The sequence below is a fragment of the Bos javanicus genome, chromosome 10 (assembly GCF_032452875.1).
Source record: "Bos javanicus breed banteng chromosome 10, ARS-OSU_banteng_1.0, whole genome shotgun sequence".
Lineage (NCBI taxonomy): Eukaryota > Metazoa > Chordata > Mammalia > Artiodactyla > Bovidae > Bos > Bos javanicus.
In genome coordinates this window covers 83823423-83844951 of record NC_083877.1, presented here as the reverse complement: position 1 = coordinate 83844951, position 21529 = coordinate 83823423, and the positions used below count along the sequence as shown (strand labels likewise).

The window sequence follows — 21529 nt, the reverse complement described above, 5'->3', positions numbered from 1 at the left end:
AGAAGTCTCATCTGGGATCGTATTGTACATTTCTTTTGTATTGGCTTCCAGAAGTTTGTTTTTCTAAATGGAAACCCTCTTCTCTCCAGTCGATGAGTTTTAGTGTACAGTTTTTTTTTCTTTCTCCCTTTCTTTCTCTTCCTTCCTTCCTTCCATGGGTTCTCTTGCAGCAGAATTTCTGGAGTTGGAAGAGTTAACATCTTTTTTGGCAGCCTGTCAGAAGATCATGGGAAGCCAGATAGCGGCTCCTTGCTTAGGACGGCTCTCGGTTGTGCGTTCTTGTCAATTCTCATCCGTGTGATGTGGCTGGTCTCTGTTCCGTGGAGGGAAGCTGGAGCCCCCAGGACACCCAGGACAGGCTGTGTGTCCGAGCTGCCCTCAACAGTTCTGTGAGCTGCATCCCCTTAGCAGAGGGAGGCAGTTAAGCTGGAGGGACACAGTCGCAAATGCTTCCCAGGAAACAGTTGTTCATTTTTGATCAATCTCATGGTCCTTGTTACTAACTTTGATTACATCAGCTTATGCGCATTTCTGTTTTACGGCATTCTGATGGGCTTTCATTCCCCCTCCCAATTCATTGTCAGCTGGGTGACTATTATAATTTGATTACAGTTAGGTTTTGCAACTGCTAGATGCTTTCTGAGCTGTTCTGCCGTTCTTGTGAGAGGGAAGATGCCCAGAGGTAGAAAAGGAGGTTTGTCCACAAGTAGCTTCCAAAAGATGCCTCAGAAGCTTCAGTGATTGTATCCTCCCAGAATAAGGAATTTGCTTTAAACTTTTTGGTAGAATCTGACACTTTGACTTTTAAAAAAGAGTAAGAGGACAAATACTATGTGATAACTACCTATATGTGGAATCTAAAAAATACAACAAACTAGTGAGTGGACCAAAAAAAGCAGCAGACTCACACATAAAGGGAACAAGCTAGTGGTTACCAGAGGGAAGAGGGGAGGAGAGAGGGGCAAGACAGGGGTAGGGAATTAAGAGGCATAAACTTTTATATATAAAATAAACTGCAGAGTTATACTGTACAATACAGGGAGTGTAGCCAATATTTTGTAAGTGGAATATAACCTTTAAAAATTGTGAATCACTATATTGCACACCTGTAACATAAAATATTATACATCAACAACACTTCAATATAAAAGAGGACAGAAGAATCCACTTAAATTTTTTTTTTTGCTCCTCGAAATATTTTGGTTAAGAAATATTTTAAACTTAGACCTCCCCCCCACCCCCCCCACCCCCCATTTTAATGTCTCTGTGTCTCCATAGACCAAAACAAAGGGGCATTCATAATGTCCCTTCAAAATGAGCTATCTGATTCTCCCTTTTGGCTCTGCAAGTCCTGTGGCTCTCCTCCTTCTGTCTTTTCCTCCTCCTCTTCTCTAAGAATCTCTCCTTTACCTGGTAGACATTATGTTATTACAGTTGCAATTCCTGGGACCATTTATTCACCTCTGTCATGTGCCTATGGTTTGTTAGGTATTTGATCTTATTGATTGTGTTTTATTACATTTGATCGATTATATCAATGTTATGTTTTTGGTCTTTGAAAAGGACAGTATCTTAAAAATTAGTAGCATCACCCAAGGATACCAAAGATTCAGGAACCTAAAATTCACTGGGCTTAATCAGATCACCACTCCAGTAAACCTGAAAGGTCTTTCTATTTGTGGATTAAACTCTGGGAATCAAATTATTTTGAGTCCCTAAATTCAGCTGTTATTGCTTTAAATGCTTCTTTCATTTGTTTTCTATCACAAAGTTATTCTTCTTCAAGTGTGTGGCTTTAAAAGATCGGTGCGTGTCCTTCTTCATCTCCTCGCCCCTATAATAGCTCTGTGTTTACAGGGTGTTTCCTCTGACCCTCTAGTCTTTTCTATGGGGTGTTTCTCTTCTATTGTAATGGAAGTCTTTGTATCCACGCTGGTGGTTTCAGTCCAATCTGGAGTGTCTTTGCTGGTTACCACTGAGGAATAAGTGTGGCTAATGGGGCATGTTAAGGGGCAGGGGCCTCTGGAAGCTGAATGTCCTAGCAGACCCCATGCAGAAGGTTGTACCAGAGCTACCTCCTTTCTGGAGGGGGACCTCATGCTCCCTGGGACAGGGACATGTTACTCTTGTGTGTGTGCTCAGTCACTTCAGTTGTGTTCAACTCTTTGCAGCCCCATGGACTGTAGCCCATTAGGCTCCTCTGTCCAGGAGATTCTCCAGGCAAGAGTACTGGAGTGGGTTGCCCTCCTCCGGGGGATCTTCCTGACCCAGGGATCAAGCCTGAGTCTCTTATGTCTCTTGCACTGGCAGGCAGGTTCTTTACCACTGGCACCACCTGGGAAGCCCCATATTACTTTTACTGGTGGTTTATTCTCGGGGTCCTAATTTCTCCGTTAATGGGGTCTCTAAGTTCCCTGGTGGATTTGGTACAGGAAATAGAACCTGTTGGAGACCTGAAGCTGAGTTGGATTCTGCTGCTTGCCAAAGCTCTTGATCCCCATTGTCTTGGTCTTCATAATAGCAAAATCTTCCCTGGCAGGTGGGTGGGTGACTTCAGTTTCCTTCTGGGTGTGTTCTGGTTTTTCCTGGCCTCATTACCTCCCCTGCACTCTGTCTCCCTGCAGGCTTGGGGACCAGTTCTACAAGGAAGCCATTGAACACTGCCGGAGTTACAACTCCCGCCTGTGCGCAGAGCGCAGCGTGCGCCTCCCATTCCTGGACTCGCAGACCGGGGTGGCCCAGAACAACTGCTACATCTGGATGGAGAAGAGGCATCGAGGCCCAGGTGAGCCACGCCACCCTGGGATGTGCTCACGTTCGGGCTCCCAGCCTGCATGCAGGCGGATCTGAGTTTGTCCAGAATCCCTGCAGCCTGGGTGGGCGTGGAGGTGGGACAGGCTGTACAGGGAGCCTGGAGTACTTTCAAGAAACTCAGCTGCTTCTGTAGCTCTTGGCACGTGCCCCGAGGATGATGCAGGACGTTGAAGCCACACTGGCAGGAAGGGGCAGAGGGAAAGAATTCGGGATGTTTAATCCCTAAAAGGGAAGACTAAGGCCATGACAGCTGCTTCACCTTTCACTCTGTGTGTTGGTATAGCTTAGTGGTTCTGAGCTGGAAATCTGAAGTCAGATTTTGGTTTGAGGCTGAGCTTTGTCATCAAACCTCTTGCCCTCAGGGTCTTCATCTGTAAAATGGGGATACTAATAGTACCTACTTTGGGACCTTGTCAGGATTAAATGAAAACCTTCATAAACAACTCATAACCTGTGTTGGGCACATAGTATTACTAAGGCTTCCCTGGTGGCTCAGTGGTAAGGAATTTGCCTGCTAATGCAGGAGATGCGGGTTTGATCCTTGGGTTAGGAAGATCCCCTGAAGAAGAAAATGGCTATCTACTCCAGTATTCTTGCCTGGGAAATCTCATGGACAGAGGAGTCTGGTGAGCCACAGTCCAGGGGTCCCCAAAGAGTTGGATACAACTTAGTGATTAAGCGACCAAAACAACGAAGTATGTTTGCCAAAAATGCTGCCTGTTATTGTTGATGTTATTATTATTATTATTGTTATTACCGTGATACTAGTCTTCTAGGTGTCAGAGAACAGAATAAAGACCACTGGGTGGAGATCAGGGAGGTAATTTAACACAGTTTTCTGGCTCTATATTGGCATATTAAAAAAAATTATTATAAAAGGTTTCAAAGCCATGCAAAAGTGGAGAGAAGGGTAAAATGAGTTTCTGTGTATTGTTCACCCAGCCCCAACAGTGATCAACTCATAGCCATTCATTTCATTTATACTCACCTTCCACTTTCCTCCTTGAACCCAGGTTATTTGGAAGCAAATCAAGACAGCAATATTATTTCGTCTGTAAAATTTTCAGTCTGTATCTCTAAATGGTAAGAACATAAACATACCGGCCATATCTATCAAAACTCAGAGTTAAAAATGAGACATTAATAGCATCAAATATTTGTTCAACATTTATTTCTCTGTGTAATTGAAATCAGGATCCAAATAGGACCTCTGCATTAAACTTGGCTGATGTGTCTCTTAAGTCTCTTTAAATCTGTAGGTCTCTCTCTCTCACTTGTTACTTGTGGAAGAAACTGGGTTGTTTGCACTGTAGGGTTTCCCAGCGTCTGGATTTTGTGATTGCATCCCCATGGTGTTATTCCTGTGAATTGGTAAAAACAGATTCAGGTTCAATTTTGGGGCAAGAACAGTTCCTAAGTGGAGGTGTGTGCTTTCATCAGGAGCCTCATGGGTTCTGGGTATTTCTCTTTTATTGATGTTAGCAGCCCTTGATGAAAATTGCCTAGATGCTTTACTTTATTAAGGATGACATTCAATTTGAGGCTATCATTATTTCTTCATTTATTGGGTCTACATCATTTATAAAGAGAAGCATCTCCTTATTAAAATTTTGGTTATTGTGGGTTATAGTGCACATATGAAAGTACAGATAAATGATTTCCCCCCTTTAGTTATCAGTTTTCAAAATAATGAGCTGGTTCCCTTGTATTCTCCAAAGATGATCAATAAAGTTATTATGATTATCTTGAGTACCATCATGAATCCACAGACTTAAACATATTGGATAATTTTAATCCACTGCAGCTATTATTCTTATCAATGCTTAAATTGCCCCCATCTTTGGACAGCTCAGTTGGTGAAGAATCTACCTGCAATGCAGGAGACCCCGGTTTGATTCCCGGGTGGGGAAGATCTGCTGGAGAAGGGATAGGCTACCCACTCCAGTATTGTTGGGCTTCCCTTGTGACTCAGCTGGTAAAGAATCTGCCTGCAATGTGGGAGACCTGGGTTCGATCCCTGGATTGGGAAGATCCCCTGAAGAAGGGAAAAGCTACTCACTCCAGGATTCTGGCCTGGAGAATTCCATGGGCCGTGTATAGTCCATGGGGTCACAAACAGTTGGACAGGACTGAGCGACTTTCACTTTCACTTTGGACAGTAGGATTTATGTCCAGTGCTAGTGTGCTGAAACAGCCTAGTAGTTTCTGTAGCATTCTTGCTGTCCTAATACTGGGACAGATGTTTCAGGCTCATCTTATGCACATCCTGCCCCAGACCCTGAATCAGCCATTTCTTTAAGAAGCCCCATTTCCTCTTTGAAAGACTATTATTTGGAGACTACAGTCTGGTGGCGCCTGTTGCTCCTGGGCTGGTTGTTGATTCTAGGACTTTTCAGTGAGCAGAACTAAGAAATATGATTTCTTGTTTCTTTTTTCTTGTTTCTCTTTTCAAGAGAAAACACATTGTTAAATTTACTGATATAGCCCATCCAATTCAGTTTTACCCAGTTTTAACTTAACTATCTTCATTCTCTATCTCCTCTCTCCCACACTGAAAAGAATACTGGCTCTTTATGATGCCAGCATAGTTTTTTTGCTTTATTCTGCAATAGACCCACAACAATATAAGAATAAAATGAGACTACCAGCAATAAGGTGACTGAGATGGTTTAAGTTTTTATTTCTTTCTTTGCAGTTTTTTTGTTGTCGTTAGCATGTTTCTTATTAAGGATGTAGAGTCAAATTACTGTGTTTTAAGGTTGCTTGAAATAGCTCCTCAGTGTGTTTGTAGTACTAACTCAATACACAGTTGGATTTATTTGTTTCATTTTTTGCTTTCACTTATTAGGTTTTACTTTTTTTAAATTTTATGTAATCGCCTTGTCTTTTTTAAATTAACTTTTTATCTTGAAATAACTGTAGATAGACAGAAGTTGTAAATGTAGTACAGAGAGAGCCCCTTGTGCCCTTCACCCAGTGTCCCCTAAGGGATATATCTTGTGAATTATAGCAGAATATCAAACCCAGAAAAGTGACACTGGTGGCATGTATGTGTGTAGTTCGATGCCATTTTATCACATGTATAGATTTATGGAACCACCACCACAGTTGAGATACAAAACTATTCCATCATCACAAAGGTCTTCCTCGTCCTGCCCTTTATGGTCACACCCACCTCTTCTCTCTTCATTTAAGTCCCTTCACCCGCTTGCATTTGTAGTATAGTATCTTAAACATTTCCTCTACATACACTCAAAACCACGTCAGACAGACGTCTAATTTTTGCTTCAACTGTCAATCATAATTTAGAAAACTTAAGACAAGTGTCTATTGTATTTCCTCTATCTTTGCTCTTTTGTTGTCGCGTCTTCCTTTCTGATGTCCCAAGACACCTGCTTTTATAATTCCTTTCTGATAAAGTGTTTTCTTTAACCATTCTTTTAAAGTAGGTCTGATAGTAACAACTCTTAGTTTTCCTTATTCTGACAGTGTCCTGATTTTCCTGTTTTTCCCTTTTTTTTTGTGTGTGTTTTTTTTGGCCATGCCCACACAACATATGAGATCTTAGTTCCCTGACCCAGGATCAAACCTGTGCCCCCTGCAGTGACGCACAGAGTCCTAACCACTGGGCCACCAGGGAGCTTCACCCTTCATTCCTTGAAGCATATTTATTTTGTTGTTGGATATAAAATTCTGGGATGAGAGTCCTTTTATTTTAACACTTAAAAAATGTCTTGCTTCTTCCTTTCAGCCTCAGTAGTTTGTGATGAGAAATCTGCTGTCATTCAAATTATTTTCTCTTGAAAGTAAGGTGTCATTTTTCTCTCATTGATTTTGAAAGTTTTTGTTTTTAGTTTTCAGAAATTTGATTTTGATATGTCTTGGTGTAGATTTCTTTGAGTTTATCCTTTTCAGACTTGGCTCAGCTTCTTGAATCTGTAGGTATATATATATATATATATTTTTTTTTTTTTTTGGCCAAATTTGGAAAAATTTCAACCATTATGTCTTTGATTATAAGTTTTAGCCTCACTCTTTTCCCCTTCTTCTTCTGGGATTCCACTGGGAAAGAAAATTCTGGGATTTCAAAATGTTAAATCTTTTGTTATAGACGCAGAAGTCCCCCAGGCTCCCTTCTTCTCTCTTCATCCTCCTTCTCCCTCTCCTCCTTCCTTCCTTTTTTCTGAGTCTATTGGGTCACCTCTATTTATTCTCTTCTGGTTCATTATGTCTTTTATCTATTCTCTTCATTCTGCTCTTAAGCCCTTTCACTGAGGGTTTGTTTTGTTTTCGTTATCATGTTTTTCAGTTCTAAAATTTCCATTTGGTTCTTCTTTGTATCTTGTATTTCTTTGTGGGACTTTGTAGTTTTTCATTTGTCTCAGTCATTAACAATTATTTGTTTGAAACATTCTTATGATGGTGACTTTAAAAATCTTGTCAGACGATTCTAACACGTGGTGGTGTTTCCGTGTTGAAGTCTGTCGTCTTTTCTCACGCAAGTTGAGATTTTCTTGGTTCTTCATAGGAGTGATTTTGATTGAATCCTGGACATTTTGGCTGTAATGTTGTGAGACTCCAGATGTTATTTAAATCTATTTTCACACACCTCCTCTGACACTGTGCCGACAGGGGAAGAGAGGTGCCCCTTGTCGGATGGATGTGGAAGTCCAGGTTCCCCATTCAGTCTCTGTTGACACCCCAGAGCGGGAGGAGTACCTCATTATTGCTGGGTGGAGGTGAGAGTTCAGATTCCCCACTAAGCCTTCACCAGTGCCTCCCTAGTTGGGAGGAAGAAGCATGCCTTATTACTGGTCCCTACACAGCCTCCACTGACGCCATGGGGTGTCACTTGCCCTCCTCTGACACTAAACCAGCAAGGATATTAGGATGCCCTGCTGGACTGGCTCTTCCCTGGTCCTTCAGCTAGAGAGAGCAGGATTTTCTTGGGGATTTTTTGGGTCTACCTTTGTTGGTGTTTCTGGATAATCAGCTTTTCTACAACTCAGTCTGGTGTGTATAAAACAAAACAAACAAATACCCAAAACTTGCCGCCCTGTCGTTTCTTGGGTCTGAAAGTCCCTAGCTGATCATTCTCTTCACCTTTCAGTATCTTACTTTTGTTGTATAAACAATGTCTAGGAGTTTTAGTTGGGCTTAGTGGGAGGAATATGGGAGAGTATATCTACTCTATCTTTCCAGAAGCAGAAGTCCCTGGGTTGCTTTTTATATATATATAAAAAAAAGTTAACAACTTTATTGAATTATAACTGACATACAGCAATCTGCACATATTTAACATGTGCAATTTGACAAGTTTTGACATGTATATACCTGTGAAACCCTCACCACAATCAATATAATGCACATATCTCTGACTCCCCAAAGCTTCCCTGTGTCACTTGTAATCCCCCCTTTTCTTCCTCCTCCCTCTACCTGTCACCTCTCCCAAACCCTAGTCACGCTTTCTATACTGGAATCACACAGTATGTACTTCTTTTTTTGGTGACTGGTGGATAAGGTCCTGACTTCTTTCACTCAGCATAATTATTTTGAAATCACCCATGCTCTAGCATGTATCAATGATTTATTTGTTGTTTATGCTGAGTAATATTCTATTATATGGCTACATCACAGTTTATTCATCTGTTGGTGGACATTTTGATTTGTTTTTAGTTTTTGGCTGTTATAAATAGAGCTGCTGTGAACATTTGTGTGTAGGTCTTCACATGGACATATATTTTCATTTCTCCTTGGTAAAGTACCTAGGAGTGTACTGGCTATAAGGAAGGTCTGTATTTTACATTTTAAGAAACTGTCAGGCTGTTTTTCAAAGTGGTTGTATCATTTTATATCCACCCCAACAATGTACAAGAGTTCCAGTTCCTTCATATTCTTGCTAACACTTGGTATGGTCAACTTTTTAAAGTTTTAGCTATTCTTATTTTTATACAGTGGTATCTCGTTGTGGTTTTACTTTGTATTTCCCTAATTAATGATGTTGAAGATCTTTATATGTGCTTATTTTACCATCCTTTGGTAAAATGTTCAAACCCTTGGACCATTTTAAAATTGGGTTGTTTGTTGGTTTTCTTATTAATGAAAATAGATAGTTCTTTATATATATTAGATTCAAGACCTCTCCAAATTTGTCCTTCTTTTTTGAAGTTGTTTTGGCTACTCTAGGTTCTTTGCACTTCCATATGAATTTTATAATCAATTTGTCAATTTCTACAAAAAACATGGTGGAATTTTGATTGAGATTGTGTGGAGTCTATAGATCAACTTGGGGGAAACTGACATTTCTTAATGTTGAATCTTCCAACCCATGGATATAATGTATCTCCCCATTTATTATTATTCTTTTTCATTTTTCTGATCAATCACTTTTAGTTTTCAGTGTACAGGTCTTTCACATTTTTGTCAGCTTTATCTCTATATACTTAATATTTTTGATGATATTATAAATAGATTTTTTTTAATTTAAATTTTCTGATTTTTCTTTGCTAGTGTACAGAAATGCAACTATTTTTGTGTATTCGCTTGTGTCCTACAATTTTGCTATACTCATTTATTCTAGTAGCTTTCTATAGATTGCATAGCATTTTCTCTATAGTTGATTATGCTAGTGAATGAACAAAGCTTTTCGATATAGATGTGTTTTATTTACTTTACTTGTCTATGTAAAGTGACATATTGTCTATGTAAAATGACAAGTACTATCTATGTAAAATAACAAGTATTGTACTGGAATGTCCAGGACGATATTAAGTAAACGTGTTAAGAGTGAACATCCTTTTGTTGTTCCTGATCCTAAGGTGAGAGTATTCATTCTTTCATTTTTAAGTATGATGCTAGCTGTAGTTTTGTTTGTTTTTTTTTTTTGCTGCACCACACGGCATGCAGGATCTTAGTTCCCCAACCATGGATCTAACCCTGGCCCCTTGCACTAAAGCATGGAGTCTTAACCACTGGACTGCCAGGAAAGTCCCAGCTGTAGGTTCTTTATAGCTGCTCTTTATCAAATTGAGGATGCTCCTATCTCTAGTTTGACAGTTATTTAAATCAGTATTTGGTATTGGTTTTGTCAATTGATTTTGCTGAGTCTATTAAGATGATCATGTGATTTTGCTTTTGTTAATTGTTAATATGATGAGTTATACTGATTGGTTTTTGAATGTTAAACTAGCATTGCATTCCTAGGATAAACCCTACTTTGTCATGACATGTTATCCTTTTATATATTGTCAGATTCACTTTGCTAAAGTTTAATTAGAACTTTTGCATCTATCTTTATGACAGATATTGGTCTATGGTTTGTTTTTTTTTCTTCTCCTTGTTGTGTCTCTGTCTGGTTTAGGTATTTGGATTGGTGTTGGCTTCGTTTAATGAGTTGGGAAATATTCTCTCCTTTTCATTCTTCTGGAAGAGTTTATATGTAGAATTGATATTAGTAGCTGTAGCATGCAGACTCTGTAGCTGTGGCTTGCAGGCCCTAGAGCGCATGGCCCTTGGCGTTGTGGCACTTGGACTGAGTATTTGTAGCACACGGGCTTAGTTGCTTGGCAGCATGTGGAATTTTCCCAGACCAGGGATAGAACCTGTCTCCCCTGCACTGGCAGGTGGATTCTTACCCACTGTGCCACTAGGGAAGTGCTAAATTTAATTTCTTTAATAGATATATAGGGCTATTCAGGCTATTTTATCTTCAGTGAGCCTTGGTAGTTTGTGACTTAAAGGGACATGTCCACGTCATCTAAGTTATGCAAAATGAGTTGCATAAGATTGTTCAAACTGTTGTTGTATTATCTTTTTATTATGTGTAGAATCTGTTGTGGTGTGTCTTCTGTTATTGCTTATATTGGTAAATTTGAATTTTTTCTTTCACCTGATCAGTCTGATTAGAAGTTTATCGATTTTATTGATTTTTTTTGAAAGAAATAGCTTTTGGTGTGAGTGATTTTCTCAAATTTTTCTGTTTTATATTTTATAGTTTCTGTTCTGATCTTTAGTTTTCCTTTCTTCTATTTTACTTTGGATTTAATTTGCTCTTCTGCTTATTTCTCAAAGTAGAAACTGAAGTAAATGATTTGCAGTCTTTCTTCTTTTGTGATATAATTTCTCCCTAAGAATGAGGGTTTAGCTCATTCTTTAGCCTTGTTTCATAAATTTTGGTATTGTTTTCATTTTATTCAATTGAAATGTTTTCTAATTTCCCATTTTATTTCTCCTTTTGTCCATAAATTATTTAGAAGTATGTTATTTAGTTTCCAAACAGTTGGGAGATTTTCCAGAGATATGCCTTTTATTTATTTCTACTTTAATACCATATGGTCAGAGAATGCTCTGTATGACTTGGATCCTTTTAAATTTACTGAGACTTGTTTTATGACCCAGAATATGGCCTGTCTTGGATAAATGTTCTCTTTAATCTGGAAAAGAATGTGTATTTTCCTATAAGTATCAATTAAATCAAGTTATTGATAGTACTGTTCAAATTTTCTACATTCTTACCAATTTTTATATTTGTTCTGTAAATTATCAAGAGAGTAAATTGAAATTTCCGACTGTAATTGTGAGTTTTACTATTTTGTCTGGTGATTCTTTTAGTTTTTGCTCTGTATATTTTGAAGCTCTATTATTAGATACATAAACATTTAGGATTATTATGTTCTCTTGATAAATTGATTGCTTTGTCATTTTGTAATGACCCTTGAAATATGTTAATATTCTTTATTCTGAAATTTGCTTTCTCTAATATTAATATAGCCATTCCAGGTCTACTTTGATTAGCATTAAAAAATGGTATATTTTTTTCATCTTTTACTTTTAACTTATTTGAGACTTTATGTTAAAAGTAGATTTTTTAATAGGTAGTATTTGGCTATGTCTTGCTTTTTAAATGTAATTTGATGATCTTTTTTTTGTTAATTTGGGTATTTAGACCATTTAAATTTAATGTGATTATTTTTATAGTTAGGTTTAAATCCTAACTATAAAAATATCATTTTGCTATTTGTTTCCTATTTATCCATCTGTTTGTTTTTTTTTTTCTCATTTTCTTTTAGGGATTAATTAATTTTTTTGACTCCATTTTCTCTCATTTTTTGGCTTATTAACTAAAACTCTTTCCTTTGTTATTTTATTTTTTTTTTTATTTTTTTTTTCTTCCAATTTTATTTTATTTTTAAACTTTACATAATTGTATTAGTTTTGCCAAATATCAAAATGAATCCGCCACAGGTATACATGTGTTCCCCATCCCGAACCCTCCTCCCTCCTCCCTCCCCATACCATCCCTCTGGGCCGTCCCAGTGCACCAGCCCCAAGCATCCAGCATCATGCATTGAACCTGGACTGGCAACTCGTTTCCTACATGATATTTTACATGTTTCATTGCCATTCTCCCACTCCTTTGTTATTTTAATGTTTGCTTGGTGTTTATAGTATGCACGTTTAACTAATTATAGTTTACCTTTAAGTGATATTATACTGCTTGGTGAATAGTGTAAGGACTACAATAGTATGGTGGTAAACAGAATAATACTATCCTACCCCAAAGATGCACATAGCTTAATCCCTGGAACCTGTGAACATGTTATTTTACATGGCAAAAAGGACTGTGTTAATGTGATTAAGTTAATGAACTTGATATAGAGAGCTTATCCTAGATTATTCAAATGGGCCCAATGTCATCATAAGGGTCTTTAAAAGAGGGGGCCGGATGGTCAGAATCAGAGTAGGAGATGTGACAGCAGAAGCAGAAGTTGAAGCGATGCAACAGAGGCAGGGGCTACCATCCAAAGAGTGTAGGTGGCATCTAGAAGTCTGAAAAGGCAAGGAAGTAGGTTCTCCCTCAGAGTCTCCAGGAGGGATGCAGTTCTGCTCACACCAGTAAGACTAATTTTGGAATTCTGACCTCTGGAATTATAAAATAATAAATTCATATTGTTTTAAGACTCTCTGTGGTGATTCTTTACAGCAGCAGCATTTGGAAACTAATACAAGTGTACTTTAACATAAAAGTATTGACTATTGACCTTTGTGCAATTGCTGTCATACATTTTATTTTTATATATGGTGTAAACCTCATATTACATTGTCATTATTTTGTTTAGTCCACATCTTTTAAAGAATTTTGAATAATAAGAAAAACTTCATTTATGATTCAGTTCAGTTCAGTTCAGTTGCTCAGTCGTGTCCAACTCTTTGCGACCCCATGAATCGCAGCACGCCAGGCCTCCCTGTCCATCACCAACTCCTGGAGTTCACTCAAACTCATGTCCATCGAGTCGGTGATGCCATCCAGCCATCTCATCCTCTATTGTCCCCTTCTCCTCTTGCCCCCAGTCCCTCCCAGCATCAGAGACTTTTCCAATGAGTCAACTCTTCGCATGAGGTGGCCAAAGTACTGGAGTTTCAGCTTTAGCATCATTCCTTCCAAAGAACACCCAGGGCTGATCTCCTTCAGAATGGACTGGTTGGATCTGCTTGCAGTCCAAGGGACTCTCAAGAGTCTTCTCCAACACCACAGTTCAAAAGCATCAATTCTAAGGCACTCAACTTTCTTCACAGTCCAACTCCCACATCCATACATGACCACAGGAAAAACCATAGCCTTGACTAGACGGACCTTTGTTGGCAAAGTAATGTCTCTGCTTTTGAATATGCTATCTAGGTTGGTCATAACTTTCCTTCCAAGGAGTAAGCGTCTTTTAATTTCATGGCTGCAATCACCATCTGCATTGATTTTGGAGTCCCCCAAAATAAAGTCTGACACTGTTTCCCCATCTATTTGCCATGAAGTGATGGGACCAGATGCCGTGATCTTCGTTTTCTGAATGTTGAGCTTTAAGCCAACTTTTCACTCTCCTCTCTCACTTTCATCAAGAGGCTTTTTAGTTCTTCTTATATGATTACTGATATACTAAAAGCCATTTCTAATGTTCTTTATTTCTTTGTGTAGATCCTTAATTAGATCTAGTATCAATTTTCTTCTGCCTAAAGTTTTTTAACATTTCTTGTAGTCTAGGTCTGTTGATGATTAATTCTTTCAACTTTTGTGTATCTGAAAATATCTTTAGCTTGCTTTAGTTTTTTAAAAGTTATTTTCGCTGGGTATAGTCTCTAAATTGACACGTTTCTTTTTTCCCTTTCAGTATTACAATGATTGAACTACTATTTTCTTGTTTGCAGAGTTTCTGATGAGAAATCATCCTTACCTTTGTTCCTTTATTTGTAATATAGCTCTTTTCTCTGGCTACTTTTAATGTTTTCTCTTTATCACTGTTTTTGAGCAATTTTGACTGTGATATACATTGCTACAGTTTTTTTTTTTTCATGCTTCTTATACTTAGTTCTGTTGGAGCAGCAGGTTTATAGTTTTCATCAGACTGAAAATATCCAGCCCTATTTCTACAAATATTTTTTCTTCCCTCTCTTCTCTTTAGGGATGCTAATTAGACACATAGTAGGTTGTTTGAAGTTGTCTCACTATGCTGTTCTGCTTTTTTTTTTTAATTCTCATTTTCTCATGGATTTTTATTTTAGATAGTTTTTAATTGCTATGTTTTTAAGTGTTCTAATCTTTTCTTCTCTAATATCTAATCTGACCTTAATTCCATCCGGTATGTTTTTAATCTCACACATTGTAGTTTTCATTTTTATAAGTTAAATTTGAGTCTTTTAAAACAGACTGTTTAAGCTTTTAAACATGTGGAATATAAATAATAACTGTTTTAGTGTCTTTCTGCTAATTCTAACATCAGTGTCAGTTCTGGGTTGGTTTTAATTGTTTTTTTCCCCCTCTCATTGTAGGCCATTTTGTAGCTTCTTTACATGCCTTGTAATTTTGAATTGGATGCCCAACATTGTGAATTTTACCTTGCTGGGTACTGTATATATTTTTCATTCCTATAGATATTCTGGAACTTTGTTTTGAGTCACTGTCAAGTTACTTGGAAACAGTTTGATCTTTTCTTGTCTTACTTTGAACTTGAACAGTGCTTAATCTAGGGCTGATTCCCCATTAGCAAGGCAAGACCATTCTCTGTACCCTGCCCAGTGCTCCCTGAATCATGAGGCGTTTCCAGTGTGCTGGTGGGAACAGACTCTTCCCAGCCCCTAGTGCACACAAGGCACACCTATGTTCTTTCAGGTGGTTCTTCTCTTGGCATTTAGTAGGTTCCTCACAAGCATGCTGTGATCAATACTGAGCTGAATACTTGAAGGAGACCCTTTGTGTATCTCCACAGTTCTTTCTCTGAGCAGCTTTCTTGTGTTTGCTGTTCTTTTTTTTTTTTTTAATTATTTTTAAAGTGTTTATTTATTTATTTAAATTTTGGCCGCACGAGGTCTTTGTCGCAACACATGGACTCTGCATTGTGGCACGTGGGCTTTCTTTGGCTGTGGCACACAGACTTAGTTGCTCTTTGGCATGTGGAATCTTAGTTCCCCAACCAGGGATTGAATTCACATGCTCTGCATTGGAAGGCAAGTTCTTAACCATTGGACCACCAGGGAAATCCCTGTTGACTATTCTTTTCCTTGAATTCTAGTCACCTTGGTCTTCCCAGACTCTCAGCTCTTTCTCTTCAACTCAAGAAGTCAGCTGAGTTCTACCCATGTTCCTCCTCGATGTGCTGCACTCTGGAGACTCTCAAGCGAGTAAGCTAGGGCAATCACAGGGCTCACCTTGCTCATTTTCAGTATCTAAAGGATCACTGTCCTTCATCGCTTGATGTCCAGTATCTTGAAAACTCTTGTTTCATTTTTTTTCTATCTTGGCTTCAGGTGGGAAGGTAAACCTGGCCCTTGATATGCATCTTAGCCAGAGGCAGATGTTTGCTTTTCTTGTTCAATCACTAAGGTGTGTCCTGCTCTTTGTGACCCCATGGACTGCAGCACACCAGGCTTCCCTCCCTGTCCTTCACTATCTCCCAAAGTTTGCTCAAATTCATGTACATTGATGCCATCCAACCATTTCATCCTCTGTCACCCACTTCTCCTCCTGCCCTCAATCTTTCCCAGCATCAGGGTCTTTTCCAGTGAGGAGGCGCTTCACATCAGATGGCCAAAGGATTGGAGCTTCAGCTTCAGCATCAGTCCTTCTAATGAATATTCAGGGTTGATTTGCTTTAGGATTGACTAGTTTGATCTCCTTGCAGTCCAAGGAACTCTCAAGAGTCTTCTCCAACACCATAGTAAGAAGCATCAATTCTTTGGTGCTCAGCCCTTTTATGATCCAATTCTTACATACATATGTGACTACTGGAAAAATCATAGCTTTGACTATATGAACCTTTGTCAGCCAAATGATGTCTCTGCTTTTTAATATACTGTCTATGTTTGTCATAGTTTTCTTCCAGGAAGCAAGAGTCTTTTAATTTCATCACTGTAGTCACTGTCTTCAGTGATTTTGGAGCCCAAGAAAATAAAATCTGCCACTGTTTTCATATTTCCCCTATTTGCCATGAAGTGATGTGACTAGATCCCATGATCTTAGTTTGCTTTTATATTTTAATTTTCCTTTGTAATAATATCAAATATTTACTGGTTTTAAAGTCAAATCTACAAAGCATGGTATATTCAGAGAGAGAGTTTAGCTCTCTTCTATCTCTGTTCTTTTATCCTGTTCCTTTCCTCTTTCTATTTTCTTTTCCTTTTCTAAGAAAAGACAACTTTCTTTTCTTCTTGTTACTATTATTATTATTATTTTTGTTCTATCTGTAAGCAACTTTAAAAAATAGTTTTTGGTTTATCTTTCCATAAAAAAAAAAGCCATGTAAAAACACAGTATGTATGCATCTGTGTGTATATCCCCATTTGTTAAAGAAATGATAATATAATATGCACACTATTCTCTACCTTACATTTTTCACTTAATGATATATTCCATTGCAGTGTATACTCCCCCGCCCCCACTATCTCCTCCCCCCACTTCTTTCCATAACTTCATTATAGTCCATTATGAGGCTGTACCATTATTTATTCAACCAGGTCCCTATAATGGACATTGGATTGCTTTCACCTTTTTTCTAGTATTGAATATACCATGATGAATGCATGTTTTTGTATTTTTGTGTGTGAATCTGTGATAGAGATTCCTGGAAGTGGAATTGCTGGGTCAAAGGGCAACATGTATGCAGTTTTGTTAGATATGCCAAATTCTCTTTCATAGTGTTAGTTGCTCAGTCATGTCCTACTGTTTGCGACTCCATGGGCTGTAGCCTTCCAGGATATTCTATCCATGGAAGTCTCCAGGCAAGAATACTGGAGTGGGTAACTATTTCTTTCTCCAGGGGATCTTCCCCACTCAGGGAGTAAATGTGGGTCTCCTGCGTTGCAGGTGGATTGTTTACTGTCTGAGACACCAGAAACTCAGACAGAGGGTTGAGCCCTTTTGCATTCTCACCAGTGGTGGATGAGATTGGTAGACATATTTCTAACAATAAAATATTTCAGCAGCATAGGAGACTGCTTCGTGGAAGGGTAAGGACTAGAATTATTGAAACAGAGGCCAGAGTGGAGACTCAAGTCAGGGATAGTGTAGAGGCAATTCTTGTGTCTGGTAAGAATCAGATTCAATAACTTCTAAGCTCCCGTTCCATGTTATAATGTTGATACTGTAAAAATTTCTGACAAATTTAGAAAGAATGTCCTAGTCAGTATCTGATTCTCCACACATTTTATATACTCTACTATAATGTTTTTTGTATTACCAAGATGCATTTCCCCATGAGCAATTTTAGTTGGTGATGTGATAGGAAAGAAGAAATAAATTCCACAAGAAGTGGCTTGATGAGGGTGGGTAGGAGGGCCAGAGTTCCTTTCCTGAGCGTTTTGGCAAGGGGAGCTCTGTGTTTCAAGCCTGCTGCGTATGGACCGGCGATGGAATGGCTGTTGTCACAGTGAGATAGCAGTGACCGTGAGGTGCTAGCCTGGAACAGATGAAGAGCTCGGTGAATGTTAGCTACTGTCCTGTGGCAGGTTTTTTTTTTTTTTTTGACCTGGACCATTTTTAAAGACTTTTTTGATTTTGTTACAATTTTGCTTCTGTTTTATGTTTTGGCTTTTTGGCCACAGGCATGGGTGTGGGATTTTGCTCCCCAGCCAGGGAGTGAGCCTGCGCCCCTGCACTGGAAGGCAAAGCTGTAACCACGGGAGCACAAGGCAAGTTCTGCTGTGTCAGGTTTTGAGTGTGATGAGACCAGTGAGGGACTTCGGGGAGATCTCTGGGCCAGAAGAAGCAGGCAGCATTCTGGATTTGAGGTCTACCTTGCCTGTGCAGTCCTGTCACATGGGACACTGCACTTGAATGTTATGAGGGACTTCGGGGAGATCTCTGGGCCAGAAGAAGCAGGCAGCATTCTGGATTTGAGGTCTACCTTGCCTGTGCAGTCCTGTCACATGGGACACTGCACTTGAATGTTAGAGAGGAGCTCCCAAGAATAGGAGGGGAGGCTGGGAGGGGATGTTTGGCGAGCCAGATGGAGAGCCATGCTGGCTGCTGGCTGAGCTGCCAGGTACCCAGGACTCCAGACTTTCAGGGAAGAGAAAAGGCACTGTGGTCTGGGATAGTTCAGGAATGCTTTACTGAAGAGATAGTCCATGTGATCCGGACAGCTCTTAAATAAGCCAAGAGGAGAGAGGAGGACAGAGCACCAAGAAGTGACGCAGCTGTAAGTGCTTGGGAAATACATCTTCCCTGCCCCTCAAGCCCTACTTGGGGCTTATTACTCATCCTTCCAGCTCTGCAGACTTGGTCCAAATTGTCATCTTCAGCCACAAACAGTGCACCTATCATCTGTGGGCCCTGGGGAAATAAACATGAGTAAGATCTGATCTAGTGCCAAGTTCCTTATGTGGGAAGTTTTCAAACTACAGCTGCCTTGGTGACTCTCTCCTATTCTGCTTGGAAGGATTGGGCTGGACCCCTTTTCAATACCGACTTCTGCAGTTCTGACGCCCTGTCTTGGTGGAGAGTCCCAGGATCTCGGGCAGGTGCAGTCACCGCTTCTTTCCTCTACTCTTAATGCCCTCTGGTTCTTCGTTCTCTCAGCTGGCTCTCCTCCGAACCCAAGCAGTGGGTGGGATGGGCGTTCGGGATGCAGATGACACCTGTCCACTCTTGGGATCAAGGGTCGACAAACTGGCATAGGTAAACAACAGGAAGGTAGATTTTGATTTCAAATAAGGACGAGGTGAAACTGTCACATCGACAGTGACCAACAGTGGGGCAGTGTGTCCTGTGAAGCAATGAGTAGGGAACCTCAGGCCACTCTCTGAGCTGCTGTGGGCAGAGCCCTTCTCTGGGTGGGCTTGAACTGCCACAGCTCAGCTCTGTTCTGGGGAAGAGGAAGATATTCTGATTCTTCTTTTCAAATCTGTTCCCATCCCATTTCATCTTCTGAATTCTTAATGGCTCATGCTGTGCCTGTCAGAGAGGCTCATAACACTCAGGATCCACCTGCTGAACGTGGGCCATGCATGTGACAAGCAATTTACATGTGCAGGCACCCAGCTCATCCTGCTGAATCTTCCTGTGGAGCCAGTTCTTCCCGCAGCCAGTGGGTGAGTTCCTGAGTGGTTGTGTGTGTATGTGTGTGTGTGTGTCTGCCATGCTCACACTTGTATATAAGTGTACCTGGAGTTGCAGCTCAAAGTAATAGCAAAACAGTTTGCTCAGTGGGGTGTGTGAGTGGAGGGATTGCTGTGGTCTTGGTTACTGGGAAGGCTGGTCACCTCCTCTTGTCTGCTGCCTTCCTCTCCTCTATATCCATCTCATTTCCCTCATCCCCAGACTTCCTCCTTCAGGTTAATTTCCCCAGCTGCAGCTGTGCTTCCCTTTTCCCCACCCCCTCCTCCATCCTACCACACAGACACATGGGCTTTGAGTTATGTGCCTCCTGTTCTAATGAGATAAACAACATAATTCTCATGGGGCTCTGCTCATCCCTGTGTAAGTGGAACTCCAGGGCTGAATGTGTTGCCCTATAAAGGCACCCTGGTACTTGTCAGCCCAGGGAGGAGGGCAAGGAAGGGTGCAGGAGCCCTGAGAGAGCTCTTGGGGGCATTTGCTTGTTGATAGGAGTTGAAGCAGGCATCAAAGGGGAGCCCGTTGCCCCCCTTGTGGCTAGAGGAGCAAAGAGCAGTCATGTCATGCCAGATGGGGGCCACATGGGCAGAGTCCAGGCTTGTTTAAGTTAGCTAACTCCTGATAATTAAGAACTGATGTCTGTATGAGACTTCATGGCTATAAAGAGCTTCTTCTTGAATATAAGCTAATCCCCCAACAGTCCTTGTAAGGTAGGTATTATTATCACCTTTATCCTAAGGCAAGGAGACAGGCTCAGAGAGGTATGGTGAAATTCCCAAGGCGACTCGAATGGGGGTATGAGGACTCCTGCTTATCCTCTGCACCGTGGGGCTCCTCCATCCACCAGAGAAAGTTACAGAAGGAAATAAAGACAGCCCCTTCTTCTGGGCATTCAAAGTACTTCTTAAAATGGACTCCCTCAGAAGAATGGACCTGTAGCTGAGTGGCCCGAGGCAGCTGACCAGGCAGTGTGGTGATGGCAGCCTCAAGGAGGGTGGATGACTTGGACAAGGGCTAATGATTTCAACCTCCCGTCACTTAGACCTTTGTGAGAGTGCTGGTCAGGACCAGTTCCTTTTCATGGACCTGTTTTTGGTCAGAGTGGAAATACCATGAAAGCAGCCTGTGGGGCAAGAAGGAGCCTACAGCACAGAGACTCCCTTCTTGGGGTGGGTGGGGTGGGTTTTGTGTTCAGTGCAACAGGTCCCTCTTGGATGGTTTGGAGGCGGGTGGAGGAGTCTCCTGGAGTCAGAAACAGCAGGAGCCAAGGGTCATCCACTTCCTGTGTTTCTGAAACTCAACCATTCTGGTTTGAGAATGCCAGGCACTGTGCTAAGCTTTGGGGATACTTAAGATGGACATGACTCCTGCCACCTTGCATCTTATTAAACCAGTGGGGATGACAGTCTAGTAAGCAAGCAGTTAATGACAATGGCTTGGGAAAACTACAGGAAACCTTGGGAACCTACTGGAAAAATGATTAGACTGGTCTTGGTACATCAGAGGGAATATCCAAGTAGTAACTCTTTGGTGCTTAGACATCCAGAGTTTCTTTGTCAGATAGTATGACAGTCTGTAAAGTGTGTTAAAACAAAGAGGTGTTCAGTTCCCCCCAAACCTCCATGTGGACGGGGTAGCTCTGGCATGGTTTGGGGCATTGGTGTTAGTAGTAAGTTCTCCAGGTAATTTTTGGCTTCCGCCTGGAATAAGAATTGCTCATCCAAGATGAGGGGGCATTTTAAGGACAAGTTCTGGGATATGGAGCAGCAGGCCAGCCCTTATACTTGGCCTTCTCTGGGATCCTGGGGAACACCGGCCCCAGCAGTGGCCAAAACATCTGGAAGGGACTCCAACTCAATGTACCCATTTATAGGAATCATAAATTCATTCACTTTTCAAACAAAACAAAATTTTGTCTCCTTTAATGCTGGAGTAGTCACCTCAGCTCTGGACCTAAACCAGTGTATGGGTAGAGATGACAACACAAATGAAAAATGAATGAATGGAGGTATAACAGTGAAACTTTTGTAGGTTTTTCTCTAAAAAATGCAAAAATGAAGACATTTTTTCTCTCAGCTTTTATTATTTTTAATTTTTAAAAGACTTTTTGATGTGGAC

General features: G+C 40.3%; 1 protein-coding gene across 6 annotated transcripts in view; it reads left to right on the top strand.

Annotated features, from left to right (window-relative positions):
• DPF3 (double PHD fingers 3) overlaps positions 1-21529 on the top strand; it is a 295203-nt gene that overhangs the window by 113939 nt on the left and 159735 nt on the right. For all 6 annotated transcript variants that reach the window (XR_009738805.1, XM_061429342.1, XM_061429343.1 and 3 more), the window contains exon 2: positions 2625-2785. Coding sequence is in view for 5 of the 6 variants with exons in the window: in XM_061429342.1 (XP_061285326.1) it covers positions 2625-2785 (161 nt within the window). In the remaining variant the exon portion in view is untranslated. The remainder of the gene's footprint in view (positions 1-2624; positions 2786-21529) is intronic.